Here is a 17,796-nt window from a genome sequence, read left to right on the forward strand (position 1 = left end):
CATTCAATGCGATTATGCAATGAGTGACGGGTGAAAACAACGGATTGGGGGTACATGCTATACGATGGTCCTGCAGATTAGAAGCAAAAAGATTCTGGTAGTTGTGATTGTTGGAATTTGTGTGATCAGATACGGGTTTTTTCAAGAAAACCTATATTATTAGTTTTATTATTATTATTGTCAATTATTCATATCTATAGACAAATGTAATCCTTTTCCTGTAACCATATCTCCCAACTTTAGGATTGTACTCACACACCACAGGGTCTGCCCCTCGCCCCCTTACTCAACCCTAAAAGCAGAATTTGAATGCTGCGGCCCCTGACTCAGCAGAGCACCAGTGAATGGGAGATATCTCCTATCCCTCTGAATGATTAGGACAAAGTGGTCTTCATATAGTGACAGTCCCACACAAAGCGGGACAGCTGGCTGGTTTGCTATAACCCACTAATAAAAGTTATTGCTTTGAAATGATCTGAACATTTACATCAAGATTGGGCGCAGACGTGATTCAAAGAGAATTATATTTTGAATCATATTTTGAAGACATACAGGTGGCGACTAAATACAGCAGGAGTTCAATAGCGCCGGGAGGGAGCTCACAGAGTTATTCAATTCACCGCAATGTTTATTCCGACGGGAAACAGTTAAGTTGGAGAATGCCGCTTCTTGCGACTTAACCTGGGTGAATAGTCGCGAGAACCAGTATTCTCTGACTAAAGTGCTGGCCGGGAGGATGCTAGTGCCGCGCTAAAGGGGGGTATCCACTAGACGATAAAGTTGAACGATAAAATCGTTCGATAATTGTTTGAACATCGTTTGAAAATCGTTTGAAAATTTGGTCTTTTAGGACATCTTTTAGACATCTATCATCGTTCAAACATGCTGGTCAACCGGACGATATCGTCAGGTTCAGCATGTTTGCAGATGATTGATTGTGCCTGCACTGAACGACATTGTTCAGTGTGGGCACCTTGCAGTGTAGTGAACTGAACGATAACGATATCGTAATCGTTCAGTCTTTTCACTGTCGGGTAGTGGATACCCTCCTTAAGCTGGAAAACAGCCTTGACACATCTCCCCCAAAGACTTTCATAATAGCCTCTTATTTATTGGATGAAATAGATGCGACTTTTTTTTATAAGAGTGAATGACTCACTTTTCAATGTCAAGAAGAACGCTCTTCTGCCGAAATAAAGGAATTCATCTTAACCACCACTTTGAGGGGAGACTGGGGAGGTCCAACTACAACAAATAGCTTTTTGGAGTGCTTTTTTTAAGTGATTTTTGTGTAGTGTGCCTGATACATGTCAGCAAGTGGGAACTTCAAATTCTTAACTCATAACTTTTAACTCGTTTCTGCTCACAGCCTGAGGAGATGAGAATCAGCCTATCTATAGAAACTGGCCAAAAACCCACCCAACTGAATCTGCTCCTCAGTCTTAGGGCTCAATACAATTAGATGCAAATTGCAAGTCGCGAGTTTGTTTCTTTAAACTCGCACACTTCACCATGAAGCACGCTCCCGAGAATTCTCCAATCCAATTAAAAATGCCTATAACGCACTACTCGCAGCGGAGGAATTCGAATTAACTGCCAAATGAGATTTGCGAGAAATGCATGAAAATGTGGGGACACCATCCTGGACCCCCAAAAATGGATAATTTCGTTAGCAGGACTGTATAGAAGCTGTTAGTGGCCATTAGGAAGTTACTGTAGGTTTTGAAATGGTGTCAAATGGCTGATTTGTGTTTTTTTTTTTTTTTATGCAAGAAAATTATAAAAAAACAAACTTTTTTCGTTTAATCTCAGATGAATTAAACGAAAAATGCAAAAAAACTAGGGGGAAAAAAAAAAAGGTGATTTTTGTGGTACTTTGAAGGCACCTTGAAAAAAAAAATTACAAAAACAATTATTTTTCAGCTAAAAAATTATTGTAATTAAATTTGGGGTGTCTATTTTACCTCAAAAAAATTACATGTAATTATTGGACTAAACAAGCTAATTAGAAACTTCCAATTGCCTAATTGGTCATTAGGGTGGTGTCCAAGGGGTTCAGCACAGCGTCCCCACATTTTAACCTTAAAATAAAGATTTTCCTTTCCATCTCTCACCCTCAGGGAGGTGCGAATGGAAACTTGCGAATTCAGTCTCACCGATCAGTGCGAGTTGCTAATTGGATTGCAAAATGAATTCGTCATGTGAATTCGAAGTGAAAATCGCAACTCGCATCTCGCAATTCGCACCTAATAGGATTGACCCCTTAGAGCTGTATCACCAAAATCTCGTCACTTTGCAAATCTCACTCTCTCTTACATTTGGGCCTGTATGCTTCCTACTAGTGATTAAAAGTGCTTTGGAACAGCCAGTATATTCATAGCCTAAATCCTTCAATTATGTGGGCAGAAGTCTCAGGATGGAGAATTCCGAGGCACATGGTTGGAAGGCAATGTGGTTTATCTGTACCAAGCAATATAGGCTGAACAGGGATATTACACTTGAATTGCAGTAAGTATGTGCATGATACTCAGGGTGCATGAGGTCAGCATAGGCGTACCGCACTGGTTGCACTGGGCATTTCAGGGCTGGTGTGTGAACGGCCCTTAAATGCACTAATTACATTATCAAGGGATCAGTGTACACTGTAAATGTAAAGCTAATTAAATGTATTTTGTGGCAGTCACTCCACTCCCCAACCACTATAGCATACCTCTTATTACAGTCTGTCACAGCCCTAAATCACTCTTTATCTACAAGAACATGTGACGGGGTAGAGACATTGGAGATAGATACCAGTTACACTGATAATAACGGCAGCTGCAATGTTCCCGGGTCCGCAGCAATCGCTTTTCCCACATAAATCCTTATGGGATTTATGAAGATGTTCCATAGTGCAGGCTGGAGTGAGAACAGACCACACTAATGCACTGTCTGATCTCTAATCATGGCCCCTACCGAAGCCCTTTTCCTATACAGATGTGTCCTCATACAAGTATCCTTATTTCGCCATATGCCGTGAGACAATAGAATAAAAAGGTGTTTTGCGCTTGTAGTGTAGCAGCTGAAATGTAAAAAGGTAAATAATAAAATATCAAATTGAGCGCTGAAATAAAATGGTATGGTTAAAGGCATAATAATCATAAAAGCATAAATAATGGGATAAAAGCATAAATAATTGGATTAATGTTTATAGTCTTTTTTGACTGGTGTAGGAGCGGTGGTTAAAGCAGCATAAAAAGTCCTGAAGTGGCCGGCATATGTAATAGTCCGTGATGCCAGGGCCTCCTCTAACTTTCCCTGCCTTCCTACCGGTAACGTGTCTTTCCCCTCCTGGGGACCGCTTCTTTCCTGGCAGAGTCCCGACAGCGTGTGGAGGCCGCGGCGCTGGATGATGACGTCAGATGCCAGACGGCTTCCCGCCGGACCTAGCGTTGGGTTTGCCACTCGTTCTCGATCGCGAGATGCTGGACACTATTTCTGTACTGTGCACTTTTTCTTCAATTGTGCATCTTCGTTCACTTGTAACAAGCAGAATTCGGCTTGTTTTTTTTGCAAGTTGCTTGGTTTTTGGGCTTGTTTTTTTTAAGGTTGCTAGTTTCTTAGCTTGTTTTTGTTGTGTGCATTGCTGAGGCACTCCTGGAGGTAAGTAAATGTGTGTGTGAGGGAGGGGGGAAGGTTGTGTCTGAGGAATAGAGGGCAGTAGTCAGTGGACAATGTGAAATTGGAGGGTTCAGGCATGAAGGAGAGGTAAACTAGATGACAGAAATGAGGCAGGTATATGGGGTTAAAATTACTGAGGCTATGATAGAGAGGGGATAATGGAATTAGACAGGTGACAGGAATGATGGAGGTAAAGAAGAGGGGTGAGAGGAATGCGGAGAAGAGTCAGGTACAGGAAAGGTGGGTACACGCTAGACGATATGTCACCCGATCCTGCTGATTGGGCTGACATATCGTCCACATCGGCCAGTGTGTACCCACTATGCATGATCCTGCACACTCCCGCGGGTCGTCCATCGGGGTCGTTCCGTCGGCCTGCATGTAGGACCGATGGAACGACCCAGATGCCGATGCTGGCATAGTGGATGGAGCCGGTGCCCGACATATCGGACGTTTGGTCACCACATCATGCAGTATGTATTGACCGCCCGATATATATTGCGTGGTCGAGTGTCGCATCGCTGGGTACACACATCGGCAAGTGTGTACCCAGCTGAAGACTGGCAAGGGAATGAGGTATGAAAAGAGGGAATAGGTAAAAATATGGAGGCTGGTGTAGAGGCAATAGAAAAGCAATATAGGCAGATAATAAGGCCGTGCACTCACTAATATACTTAGGTTAGAGAAGAGGAGGAATAAAGGAAGTTAGGCAGGCAAAGAGTTAGGACAAAGAGACACCCCCCATAAATTGGGCTTTTTTATTGGGCTTTTTAGAATTGGTTTGGGCTTGTTTTTTACTTATAGGTAGCTTGTTTTCCATTTTCAGAGTTGGCAACACTGCTTATGGTGTACTACGTACTTAGGATTAGTGTTCTGGTGCTGCTAAGTCGCAAAGTCGGTGGTCTCTAAACAAGGCTGTTTGGCGCAATTTCAGCATAGGTGTATGCGGACACATCTACAGTTGCTCCCGGCTACGTGAGTGAGAGGAGGGAGCTGGGGTAAGAAGAGGTTTCTGGTAATCTGGTGTAAGATGAATGGAAGAAGATGAGCAGCCCCATACAAGTCCTAAGTATCAGCACTCAGGGAGACAGTCACGGAGTTGGTCAGTTCCAGCATTTCAGAGGTGAAGACTCCAGTGAAGCTCAGTGGCCACAGCAATTGCCTTGTTTTCTCTGACCAAATTCTAGCCCTGGATCAGACCATGAGGCCAAAATAACAATTGAAAGGACCCTAAAACTAAATTGCAGACCTTGTCCCTGGATCATATAACGGCGTCAGAATTTATGGAGTCACATTTTCACATAAAGATTTAGGGAAAAATGTAATAATAGTATTTTGCTTGAAATCTGGAATGATTCCTGCAAAAATCAGGTATACACCATAAGGGGAGGGGGGTGATAAATTATGAAACATACCAAACTTGGCCATGATAGCGTATGCAAAGGACGTCCCCTCCATTAACTACAACATGCACAAACGTGGTCCAATGACCGCCTCATGCACAGTCCGATGACCGCCCCATGCACAGTCCAATCACCGCCCCATGCACAGTCCAATCACCGCCCCATGCACAGTCCAATCACCGCCCCAGGCACAGTCCAATCACCGCCCCAGGCACAGTCCAATCACCGCCCCAGGCACAGTCCAATCACCGCCCCAGGCACAGTCCAATCACCGCCCCAGGCACAGTCCAATCACCGCCCCAGGCACAGTCCAATCACCGCCCCAGGCACAGTCCTGCCACCGCCCCAGGCACAATCACAGAGCCAGGTCCAAATACGGAAATACAGTGATTCCATAAGCACAGGCGAACCGCACTAGTTGCACAGTCCAATCACCGCCCCATGCACAGTCCAATCACCGCCCCAGGCATAGTCCAATCACCGCCCCAGGCACAGTCCAATCACGCCCCAGGCACAGTCCAATCACCGCCCCAGGCACAGTCCAATCACCGCCCCAGGCACAGTCCAATCACCGCCCCAGGCACAGTCCAAATCACCGCCCCAGGCACAGTCCAATCACCGCCCCAGGCACAGTCCAATCACCGCCCCAGACACAGTCCAATCACCGCCCCAGGCACAGTCCAATCACCGCCCCAGGCACAGTCCAATCACCGCCCCAGGCACAGTCCCTGCATGTGTCTTTTTGATATATTGCCCAGATAAACAATAATTAAAGTGCTACAACTTTATTTTGTACATCTCTCATGTAAATAACACAATCAAAATCTATTTTCTGTCATAGAGATAAATGAATGAAGGACTTAATTTTGACATAACATCAGGTCATCTTAAACAAACACATTCCACAGCATATATCCTAACCCACTGCTCCATGCTCTTTCCTCACTATCTACCCCATCTGTGTCGCCCCTGTCTGTCTGCCCTTCCCCTTTAGAATGTAAGCTCTCACGAGCAGGGCCCTCGTCCCTCACGTGCTTCTTCCCCTACTTATAGTATCATTTACTCCTAACTCCCCACAACGGCACCTAACACCTGGTTGCTCATGTCCTGCTGCTTGTGTTATGCAGCTGTGTGTATAACCATGACCTTGTCCTACATTGTTTTGTATTACTATTAACGGTTTTCTTGTGTGCTCATTTATGTACTGTGTAAGGCGCTGCGGAACCTTTGTGGCGCCATATAAAGGATGATAATAATAATAATAATAATAAATCATTGGTTATTATGAAATCATAATTTTCTGGGCCACATAACAGCTGTAGATAAAAAGGCCCCCTAGCACTAACCGTGTAGACGTAACACTAGTCTTATACATTATTACAGTATGCACTGTTTTTTTTGGGGGGGGGGGGGTTCGTGTAAATTTAACTTGTGCACCTGGAGTGTGAAAGTGGGACCCAAAAGATAACCATTAACAACATCCCTGAGCAACAGGTAAAATCTAGGCCTCCCGCTAAATTGTAGCACTGTTGAGCCATTGTGTAAAGTGGGCAATACTCTCACATATTCCAAATCTCATCCCCCTAGTTGTTCATGGGTCATTCCTTGTCAAGTGGACCAATTTGGAAGCTCGTTCCCACCCGCCAATTGTCCACTGTGGAGTCGGAGACCGTTGCACCCACCCCCACTTTGAGGGCCATAGTTTTGCCACATTGCATATTGTGAAGTTACATTTTCCCAAAGTTAGTCTGACATCTATGCCAACCTTCATGTAACAGGTTATCAAAATAGGAGATGGTCAGGTGGGGCCCCTGGTCCACTTAACATGGAACCACCCTCATTTAATTATCTTGCAGACACAAAATAACAATGTAAGGGCATTATGCCTACGGAATACCCTGCTCTGCCCCTCATCCTACCACAAAATCATGGAGCACATAGTGCCACACAGTTATGTATATCTGTGCATGCCAGTTCAGAATAAGGCCAGGTGTCTGCAGAGGATATACATTCAGAACATAGAGCGGTCCTGTATAAAGCAGGATAAAGTACCACCCTATTCATATGGGAACTACTGATCAACAGGATTCCACAATAGCACCCTGGCTTTATGGGTGTGAGAAATTCAGGATCAGGAAAGGTGGAGTCCGTCATTGGTACCCGGTTTTCACCTGTGGGATCAGCCCATCCCATTCCTTATTAGCCCAAGCCCAGAAAACAAGAACAAGAACATATCCATAACCAACAAACTGTGAGGGGTAACGCAACACACCCCTGTATTGGGAGATCTTTCCTTTTGTACAGGCTGCTCCCAAAAAGTGCTGTTCTTGCTGCACCATTAAAGGGATGTGGCTGCAACTGATCAGTGGGCAGTCAGCATGGATAAGTGTCAGAGCCCTCTAGGTCCAGAGGTGGAACTCTGTTGCCCCTACTTTTAAAACTAGGTGTTTTTACTAGAGTTCCTCCCCGGGATCATTGCAGTAACCAGGAGCTTACAAGAAGGGTTATATCTTCAGCCGGGGAGTCTCACATGCGAACAATTCATTAATTAAAACCTCTTACATCAATATTCCTGGTTCAAAACAAATGATATTATGCCGCAATGAGCCTGAAGATGGCCACTGTCCTCCTAGACACACATAGGGGTAAATGTAATCTTCTGCAAGTCTGGTCAATGATTTAAAGGGGCAATCTGTTAAAACAAAACCATCCATGTCTTGCCAGGATCTCGCCAATGCCTGTAAGTCACAGGCTATTACATTTCCCCCATAGTCTGTCATGGACTGTTGGCGGGCTAGGGTGACAAGAGAAGAGTCTCCTCATTTCACCACCAGAAACAAAAGTTAACTGACAATAGAATGCAGCTCTCTGTGATCCTGTGCCTCAGAGCTGCCTCCTACTGTGTCCGTTTCCCACATCACATAACTCCGATCACACAGGCTGTTTTCCAGCCATCTTCAATACATCCATTCATGCATCAAAATCTAATGCTAAGTAACACAATAGTAACATTCACAAACACGCGTGAGTTTTCCTGTGCAGACTCTCTTACACTTCTAAATACAGCTGACATGGGCCTTTATTATCAGCCAGATAATTCATGCACTTCATAACAATCCAATGGGCACTGCACCCTCAAACCGTGCATGTGCATTACACCAGATAGGGGTCTATTTACTAAGCAGTGTTAGGAGACAGAGTGAAAAGTGATAAGGTGCCAGCCAATCAGCTCCCAACTGTCATTTTTCAAACACAGCCTGTGAGATGGCAGTTAGGAGCTGATTGGCTGGTACCTTATCACTTTTCACTCTGGGCCTGATTCTGACCCGCTTGCGAGCGTTCAGCCCTAGTGCCCTAGTGCGCCTGCGCACGACGGAGCCGGCTCCGTCGTGGGCATGCGCGAGACCCGGCGAGCGACGGGGAAGCCGTCGCTCGGGGTCTCGCACCAAAGGGGGCGTGCTGTCGATGGTGAGTGGCAGCACGCCCCCTTTGGTGGGCGTGCCGGGGGCGTGGCTGCCCAGACGGAGGCGTTCCAGTGGGAACGCCTACCGTCTGGGTCCGGCCCCACTGACATCACTAGTGATGTCAGTGGGAGTGTTTTTGGCTCTGATACAGCCAAAAGCACTCCGGGCTTGCGGCAGACGAGACCCTACCGCAAGGGTCTCGTCGCAAGCCCGATGACCATCGCGACCATCTTTTTGGCCGCTCGCATAAGCTGTGGGTGGTCACCCACAGCTATGCGATTCGCCAGGAGGCCGCTCCAATATTAGGTAGGAGGGCCCTGATTCAGAGCGAGCGCTCTGGTCAGAGCGTCCGGCTCTGAATCAGGCCCTCTGTCTCCTAACTCTGCTTAGTAAATAGACCACATAATCATAATGCATTTCCATATATTCTAGGACTTCCCATCAGTCATATTTACACTATTAAGCTGGGGCTGTACAAATGTTTCTACATAGTACAGTACAGCTCCTCATAACTACAACTAGCATACAGGAGGAAGCTGGTAAATGCATGTGCCTATATATACAGATAAGGAAGTTGGTTACAGACTAGACGATTTTTTTTTTAACTATTTGTCGATTTCCGACGGATTGGAACGACAAATCGTTCAAATCGTCCAGTGTGTACGCACTATGCGCGTTCCTGCTGGGGGGCGTCCGTCGCATCTTCAGATCTGCCGTACATGCTGCTCAATCTGAGGATTTCGTCTGCGATTTTCTGCAAATCGTGCAGTGTGTACGCACTACCGGACAACCAGGCGATATGTTAACGCTATATCTAAACGATCTAACGACCGATATAACGCACAATATATCGTTTGGTTGTTTGAAAGTTTACACAGTGTGTATGCACTATATCGTTTGTCCGAGAGTTCAAGGGAAATCAGGACGAACCATCCACATCGTCTAATGTGTACCCAGCTTTTATTTAACAAGGAGTGATTTGTCAAAATTATCAATATTCAGCGAATTTTTAACACTAATTAAAAAGGAAATTTAAAAAAATATATAAGTTCCAATCTTAAACTCTGTATTTTGCTTTTTTAAATCCTGCAGCAAAAAATAAATAAAAAGTTTACAAAATTGCATTTCATTTAAAAACCCTGTACTGTGGGGGGAATTCAGATGTTTTCTCGGGCGCTGTAAGTAATGAGCGCCCGACAGAGCAATTTAATTGTTGCTGCCGATGGACGCAAATGCCCATATTTCTGCTCTCACCCTCCTGAAGTGGTGAGCAGAAGTCTGCAAAAAGTCCTGAACTTTAGACGGGTTTAGCCACTTTACGAGGCTAAACCCAGTGCATTGGGTGCGACATGCATGAAAAGTAATGAGCGCCAGCGGCAATCACGCCCAATTGGAGCAACAACTAACGTGCCCATCAGCTGCCCATTACTTAGAGCACCAAATAAAACAATTGAATTCCCATCTGAGAATTGCATATAGCACACACAAGAAGAAAACTGGTGCAACTCACCATACAGGTTCAAATCGGGCAAATCTCACGGGATATATGGGGAATTGCAGACATTAATGCTGTCGACAGGTAAAATGTCAACGGGACAAAGCCAACATGGTTGTAATGTTAATTAAAGCATTGTAGCTGCTATGTCTACAGTATAACTTTAAGGGGCAATTCAGTCGCTCCCGAAGTACCTGTCTAAAGAGACCAGGAGCTGTTCGCAAGTTCAGGGTGCGCTTTACCTGCAGTGCGCTCGGCACTTAACATCGGAGAAGCCACTTGACAAAGCTACTCCCGTGCATTAGGGCGCGAGAATGCGAGGTCAGGGTGGGGCTGGTCGCGCAAAAAATGGACTTGTTCTTAGGGATAGATTTACTAAAGCTTCTAAAACAGACAAGAGGATCAGAATCAGATTCTATCATTTCTCTATTGCATTCTAGAAAATGACACAGAATCTGACTGGTTGCTATGGGCAACTACACCACTGTTTTAGAAGCTTTAGTAAATCTACCCCCTGGTCACTTTAAACAAGAGCTACGGGAGTGAGAAACAACTGAATCGCCCCAAACGTAATAGCAAAGCATCATGTTTAAAGTTATAATGCCGACATGGTTAAAATGCTTGAAGTAACATTACAACCGCATCGGCTTTATCCCGCCAACATAATGCTGTCGACATTTTGACTCTAGACATCATTAATATAACTGTTAACCGCATAAACTCCACCCAGGAATGCCAGAAATGTGACAGCTACACCTGTGTTTGCTGGTCGGTTTCCACAGCTATGATAAGAATAAATAATTGGGATATCTATAAAAAATGATTTATCAATCAACATTTCTATTACTTATTCATACATTCAAAAGGTATGTAAGCTAATGGAACATTTAAAAAAGGTCTGTTTTGATGGAAACAAAAATCAGCATGCTTCCTGGCAGTATTAATACAGCCCCATCTACAATTTTAATCAAGTAGCAATTATGACACAGTACAACCATCTCAGACCTGACTAGCTAAATCTATATGTAAAACCAACGTACTGTACAAGTCATTTACATCATCACCTCGCCGTCAGCTTCCTGAACTGGAAATCATGCAAACATTTCATTAACACCTCTTAAAGAGGCACTTTTGGTTTTACTTTCAAAATGAATTTGCATTTATGGCGCAGACTAGTTAAGTGCGCAGCTAGGGAAATGTTTGCAGCTAAACCCTGCAAGGTATCATGAAGGACAAATGAGGAAGAGGGAAAACAAAAAAAGTAATCAATACCTGATAACAAAACACTACAGGCATGACTAAAGGAGCATACACACCAGACGATATGCTCCCTGAGTGATATCGTCTAGTGTGTCCCCGGCAGGGTGTGCTCAATGTCGTTCATGACATTGAGCACACCCGCTGAACGATATAATTAACGATATCGTTCAGCGCCGGGCTCTCTCCCCCATTCCCCAACATGTTGGCCTGCATGTTTGCCCGATGAACGACAATGATGAACGACTCGCAGGAACGCGCATCGTCGTTATCGTTCATCGTTTTGGAGTAAAAAATGGACGATATAGTGAACGACTGAATGATATCGTTATCATTCAGTCGTCCACTTTATCGCCCAGTGTGTACGCACCTTAATCATGTCACAAAACTTGGCGTAGCATATCTTTCAATATTTAAATCGAGTTTGAAAGGGGGTGAGTCAATGACATCAATTCAATTAGGTGTGAGCGGTGTGATGTGCAGTTGCAACGGCGTGGAAACACCGGCAATGGCGTATCAGCTCACCCTAATACTGCCCCGTTCTTACTTGAGGGGTGAGCCAATATCTGAGGAAGGGGAGCGAGTAAATATGTAATGGTAATAGTTGTACAAAGTACAGTTCATGATTATCGACATGAATTTTATCGACCAGCCATACCCAATCCAGAAACAGAGTGGGGGGAACGCTGAAGACATCGATAGGAGAAAATAGAGAGAAAGGGAGAAAAACCCAGGCAGCAACGGGGACAGTAAGTAATAAGTGGTCACATAGAAACGTGAGTTAAATAACACTGGGAAGTTGGTCCCGGAACTATTAAATTCATCGCACTGTTTAATCTGACTATTACAACTTAAGTTGGAGAATGCCGGTTCTCCTGACTTGACCTGGGTTTTTGGTCGTGAGAACCAACATTCTCAGACAAAAGTGCGGGCACAAGGCTGTTAGCGCCGCACTAAGCCGGCAAATAGCCTCGCTGCCGGCACTTTAGTCGGATTTCTCCCTCAGGTGGGTGCGAAAAGAAATCCTTTGGTCACCCTAACAGCGCGCTGAATTGAATAGCTCCGGGACCAACTTCCTGGCTCTGTTCAACTAACACTGAATTGAATCATCCCCAAAGAATTTGACGCAAGATATGAACCACCTGGCCCATCTAGTCTGCCCCTTTTTTACCTTTAGGTAACCTCAACCCTATGTGATCCTTAGTTCTTAGTAAGGGTATTTTTGTGCCTAGACTATCTCAAGCATGTTTAAATTGCTCTACTGACTAGCCTCTACCACCTCTGATGGGAGGCTATTCCACTTATACAATACCCTTTCTGTGAAGTCATTTTTCCTCAGATTTCCCCTGAACCTCCCTCCCTCCAGTCTCAGTGCATGTCCTCGTGTTCTAGTACTTCTCTTTCTTTGAAGAATGTCTCCCTTCTGTACTTTGGTAAAACCCATGATATTTGTGAAGGTTTCTATCATGTCCCCCTTTTCCCTTCTCTGCTCCAAACTATACATAATGTGATCTCTTAGTCTTCCCTGGTAAGTTCTGTGATGTAGCCCATGCACCATTTTAGTTGCTCTTCTTTGTACCGTCTCTGATGTATTTATATAATTCTAGATATATGGCCTCCAGAACTGAACACAGTATTCTAGATGAGGCCGTACCAATGATCTATACAGGGGCATTATTACTTCTTTCTTTCTGTTATTCCTCTCTCTATGTAACCATGCATCTGACTTGCCTTCCTCATTGCTTTGTTACATTGCTTACCTGCCTTCAGGAAGCACCTGAAATAGTGACTCCTAGATCCCAAGTACCTGATATTGCATTTTTTAGCATTATACTTTAGTTGACTCAAACACAGTTTTATGGTTGTGTTTTGCATTTAGCATTTTCCATATTTAAGTACAAAAGTTAGGTGGAATTAGCCGGCTTTGTAATAGCGGGCTTTCAGCAATGCCTTTTGTTCTGAGCTCTCTTTGGTATACAGTAAGGTGAATGAGCCTAAGCGGTCTAGCACTCCGGCTGGTTGCGAATTCCATGGCGCACATTGAGATGCGGTCAACATCCCAAACGCAGGGATTCCAGCGCACAGAATACCGGCGCCAGAATCATGACACTTGTCAGAATCCCGGAGCCGACATCTCGACCGCCGGAATTCCGAAGGTAAGTAGTGGGGTTGAGGGGAGGGATATCGTTAGGGTTAAACACTAGGGGGAGGGTTAGGGTTAGGCACTAAGGGAGGAGGGCTAGGTTTAATGTGCGGGGAGGGGGAGGTTAGGTTTAGGCACTAGGGGGGGAGGTTAGGGTCAGGCACCGGAGAGGGAGGGTTAGAGTAGGGAGAGAGGGAGGGTTAAAATACTGACAAACAAATGTCGGTATTCTAACTCTGTCAGGATACCGGCGTTGGGATTCTGACCGCCGGCATCCCATACCCATCCCCGGCACATCTTACCTCCATTTTGAATTACAATGTGCACTGTGTATGGGAAGTGTCTTCTCAAAACGTGCAAAATTTCAAGGCTTAGAAAATTGTGCTCATCACCACTCACAATTAGTTCCTATAAACTACAGAATAGACATTATTGTGCTAGAAGAACACTCAGAGCCACCGGGACGAGGCACATGATTCCCACCGAGAAACGTTCCAGCTTCAAATATGACATTCATACAACTGTTAAATTCTCAGCATTCCTGACTTGAAAACCCTACTGTGCTATACCCGGTCCTGTATAATGGTATTTGTGGGCCTGTTTTCTGCTTGAAAAGACTGCAGTTGTGCAGTTTATCATAACAGGAGAAGTGGCTGCTTATTGGATAGTCATGCACCAGGCACTTACATTACCCAGATGGAACTTATCTAAAGGAAAAAAGTGCCAAGAAAGCCGGGAAGTAGGGACCTAATGGTCCCTACATTAAAATATGTATTTATTTTTAATTCATTATTTATGGCAGGATTAATTCTAAAAGGGAGCAGAACAGGTTTTGCAACATATACTAACGACTTCTATTGTATGTACACTTTTAAGGTGAGCAGATAGACCAAAATACCTTTAGTAATAACACAAATACAGTACATTTCCCTATTGAAATAGCTATTTACTAATTCCTTTCACCACAAAATTATTTCTGACTGAGGTAGCCCTCTTTGTTTTTGTAGTAGTGTGTTTGCTGGATGGATATTTGTTGCCTTTTTCAAAATAAAAATTAAACAAAAAATGTAAATTCAAAATGAAAATAAAAGTCTGCAGGATTTGGCCAGAATGAATCAGCCGCCATTGTGAAACTGGGTCTGACGTGACCACAAAACACAAACGCTATGTATTTTAAGTATCTTTTCCCAGTATGCAATGAAGAAGAAGATATACTGGACATATGTATAGCTAGACAATATCAGAAATCAGTAACATTACAAAGGACGATTCTTATAACACTGTGTGGTGTATTTACTGCAAGATCTTGAATCAACCTACAGTGCAATATTGCACTGACTCTCACAGACTGGCACCTAAACGATCTGTGTCACATAGCACAAATAAAACTAAACAGCATGAAGAAGCTAAACAAATATGACATGTATGATTGGTTATACGCTACACACCTAGCAATGTAAATGTTACATTCAGCTGTGTCCACTACAACCACATGCCTGTTCATAGAGCAACAAAGGGTCAGAAACGCCAGGAAATGCAATATATAGCTGGTCACAATGGGCAAATGCTTACATTTAATTTAAAATACTCAGCATAGAGCGAAATATAAACATAAAAAGTGGAGATAGTAATTTATTAAAACTTAGAACGATAAAATGTTAGAGGACTTGGATCCATGAAGTTGCATGGCCAGTCAGAAGAATTGGAACTTTGGGGGGTTAGTATACAATGTATACACCAACAAACTTCTTAAGATGGACATACTGTACGTGCTCAATATTTACAGATAAAAGAGAGCATGTCAATAGTGAGATGTTTTAAAATCATTTCTTAAATCACCATCCAAACCAGTCTGGCCTCAGTGGGGATATGACATCACATAAAGGGGATAGCTGCAAGTGTACCAACCATTTTACACACCGTTCATACTAGTCGGGTTGTATCACCCCAATCACAAGTAAGTTAACAGACATAGGAAGTTAATGCAAATACATGTTTCATTAGAATGGTCATCATTGGGAATAGGCTGGAAACTATATGTTTCAGGTCTAATCAGGCCGATGTGGGCCCCGTACAATTGCATATTTTTTACTATGCTTGCTTATTTTTGCTTAGCATAGCTTCCTAAGGGGTATATTTAGTAAAGTGAGAGTTTTTAGAAGTGGAGATGTTGCTCATAGCAACCAATTATATTTTACTTAACATTTTATTAGCACCTTCAGGGAGATAATAGCTAGAATCTAATTGGTTGCTATGGGCAACATCTCCACTTCTAAAAACTTTCACTTTAGTAAATACTGTATACCCCTAAGTCTTGTTATTAACATTGATCTTTGCATTATATATAATAGTCCAGTTTTACCTGCTACACTTAAAAACTGCTACGGAGTAGATGTACTAAGCCTTTGAGAGAGATAAAGTACCAACCAATAAGCTCCTGTCACTTTACAGGCTATGGGGTCTATTTACTAAGCAGTGTTAGGAGACAGAGTGAAAAGTGATAAGGTGCCAGCCAATCAGCTCCTAACTGCTATCTCACAGGCTGTGTTTTAAAAATGACAGTTGGAAGTTGATTGGCTGGCACCTTATCACTCTGTCTCCTAACACTGCTTAGTAAATAGACCCCTGTGTTTGAAAAATCGCAGTTAGGAGCCGATTGGTTGGTACTTTCTCTCTCTCCACTTTATTACTTCCCAAGGCTTAGTACATCTCCCCCCCCCTGTATATATAATAATAAATACTGTCCCTCCAAGTTCTGGTTAAAGACTACCAGCGTGTGTTCTAATATTTTCATTGTGACCATTGTTTCCAGAAACAAGAAACCAGGATTTAAAAACTTAAGTGGAATCCTTCTCATCTTACAGTCCCTTACCTGTACCACTTTGCATGTTTACATAGTCATTAAGCGCTATCCAGCCTGGGCAGTCTGACGAAATATATCATACAGCTGTCCTGGTTATGTAAATTGAGGATGCTTTACAATCACAGATTTGCAAGGCTGATCAGATGTGTGCCACTGCCCTTGGTGGAAAAGATTACAAAATGCTATGTGTTCTGCCTGCAGTCAGTTCATATAAAGTCACATTATAGTAATAAGACACAATAGGGCTGATTCTGAAATAGGAGCAAAGCAAAAAAAAAAGCAAATAACTTTGCACCTGGAACAAAAATGTTGCCATGCAAGGGGGACAAATATTTATTTTTCTTTTGCATGCAAGGTAAATACTGGCTACTTCTGCATGTAGCCTACAAATGCTGGACGGTTATATTTTTACACTGCCATTTAGATCCCCAGATAGGATACACCTCTCTCAAATCACAACCTCCCTGCACATTTGAAATCTGACCCACCTGCACTGCAACATGATTTGCCCCAAAGTGCAAACTTACTCTTTTTTGTTTTGTTTGCTCCCAACTGTGAATCAGCCCCAAAATCCATAATGGAAAGCACAGGAGCTGCCAGACCTATGGGTGACAGGTACCCATTGGTGCAGTCAGGGAGGGAGATGGGGTATGGGCAGTGGGGTTGGCTGTGTAGTACATTAGAAAATGAGGTTACTAGTATCACCCACAAAGTGCATTCTGCTGCTGTGGCCCCTGGGAGACCCTCCTTGTACCCACATCTGCTTACCTGGTCTATAGGCAGCTGCACTGCACCGCTGAGGGGGAGCAGCAGTGTGGAGCCAGTGGTACTTGTAGCCATGGCAATCCTTCCAATGACAGATGAGGAAGATGATGCTGAAGAGGTTTCTCCTTCCAGAGGCTCCCAGGAGAAAACAGAGACCTTCACTTTAGTGCACAAAACAATGGCTCCACAAACTAACACCGTCCCCCAACTGCAGGCAACGGGATGCACCCCCACACAGTATCAAGGGTGATGCCAGCCTAAAATTGCACAAAACATATATATATATTATGTATATATATATATAAAACATTAAAATCCTATAAAGTGGCGGCAGCTGAGCTCACATCATTAATAAAAATTAAAAAAAACAATGCAACAAGGACTCCAGAGCACAGATCCAGCAGTTTATCCATGCAGAGAAAGACAGCCTCTTCCAGCCTCAGTGCACTGAATGCAGAATTGCAGGGAGGGAGGGAGAGAGCACAGGACTGGGAAGTGTCTGTATGGTAGCCCAGACAGCACATTCTTTGTTACTATCATTCTGTAAATCTCGGCTTCCATTCTCCCTACTGTAGTGTAACTTCAGCCCGTCCTATCTCCCTGCTGCTGGGGAGGCTCATTGTGCTCTGATCACGACACTTGGGAAATGCCATCAAGTTTTTAATATTTTTGTTATTTTAACTTCAACATTTGATTCCATGTAGTTTGTGTGTCAGAAAAAGCACTAAGGACAGGGAAATGTATAA

At 43.7% G+C, this 17,796-nt stretch overlaps 1 protein-coding gene across 1 annotated transcript in view; it reads right to left on the reverse strand.

Moving 5' to 3' along the window:
* LOC148454623 (membrane-bound glycerophospholipid O-acyltransferase 2-like) overlaps positions 1 to 17,492 on the reverse strand; it is a gene marked incomplete at its 3' end in the record, with an annotated part of 87,785 nt that extends 70,293 nt beyond the window's left edge. The window contains exon 1 of the mRNA XM_088460700.1: positions 17,054 to 17,492. Within this exon, the coding sequence (XP_088316826.1) occupies positions 17,054 to 17,125 (72 nt within the window). The remainder of the gene's footprint in view (positions 1 to 17,053) is intronic.
* Positions 17,493 to 17,796: the final 304 nt, after the last annotated feature.

The sequence above is a fragment of the Taudactylus pleione genome, unplaced genomic scaffold (assembly GCF_031769625.1).
Source record: "Taudactylus pleione unplaced genomic scaffold, aTauple2 ptg000974l, whole genome shotgun sequence".
NCBI lineage: Eukaryota > Metazoa > Chordata > Amphibia > Anura > Myobatrachidae > Taudactylus > Taudactylus pleione.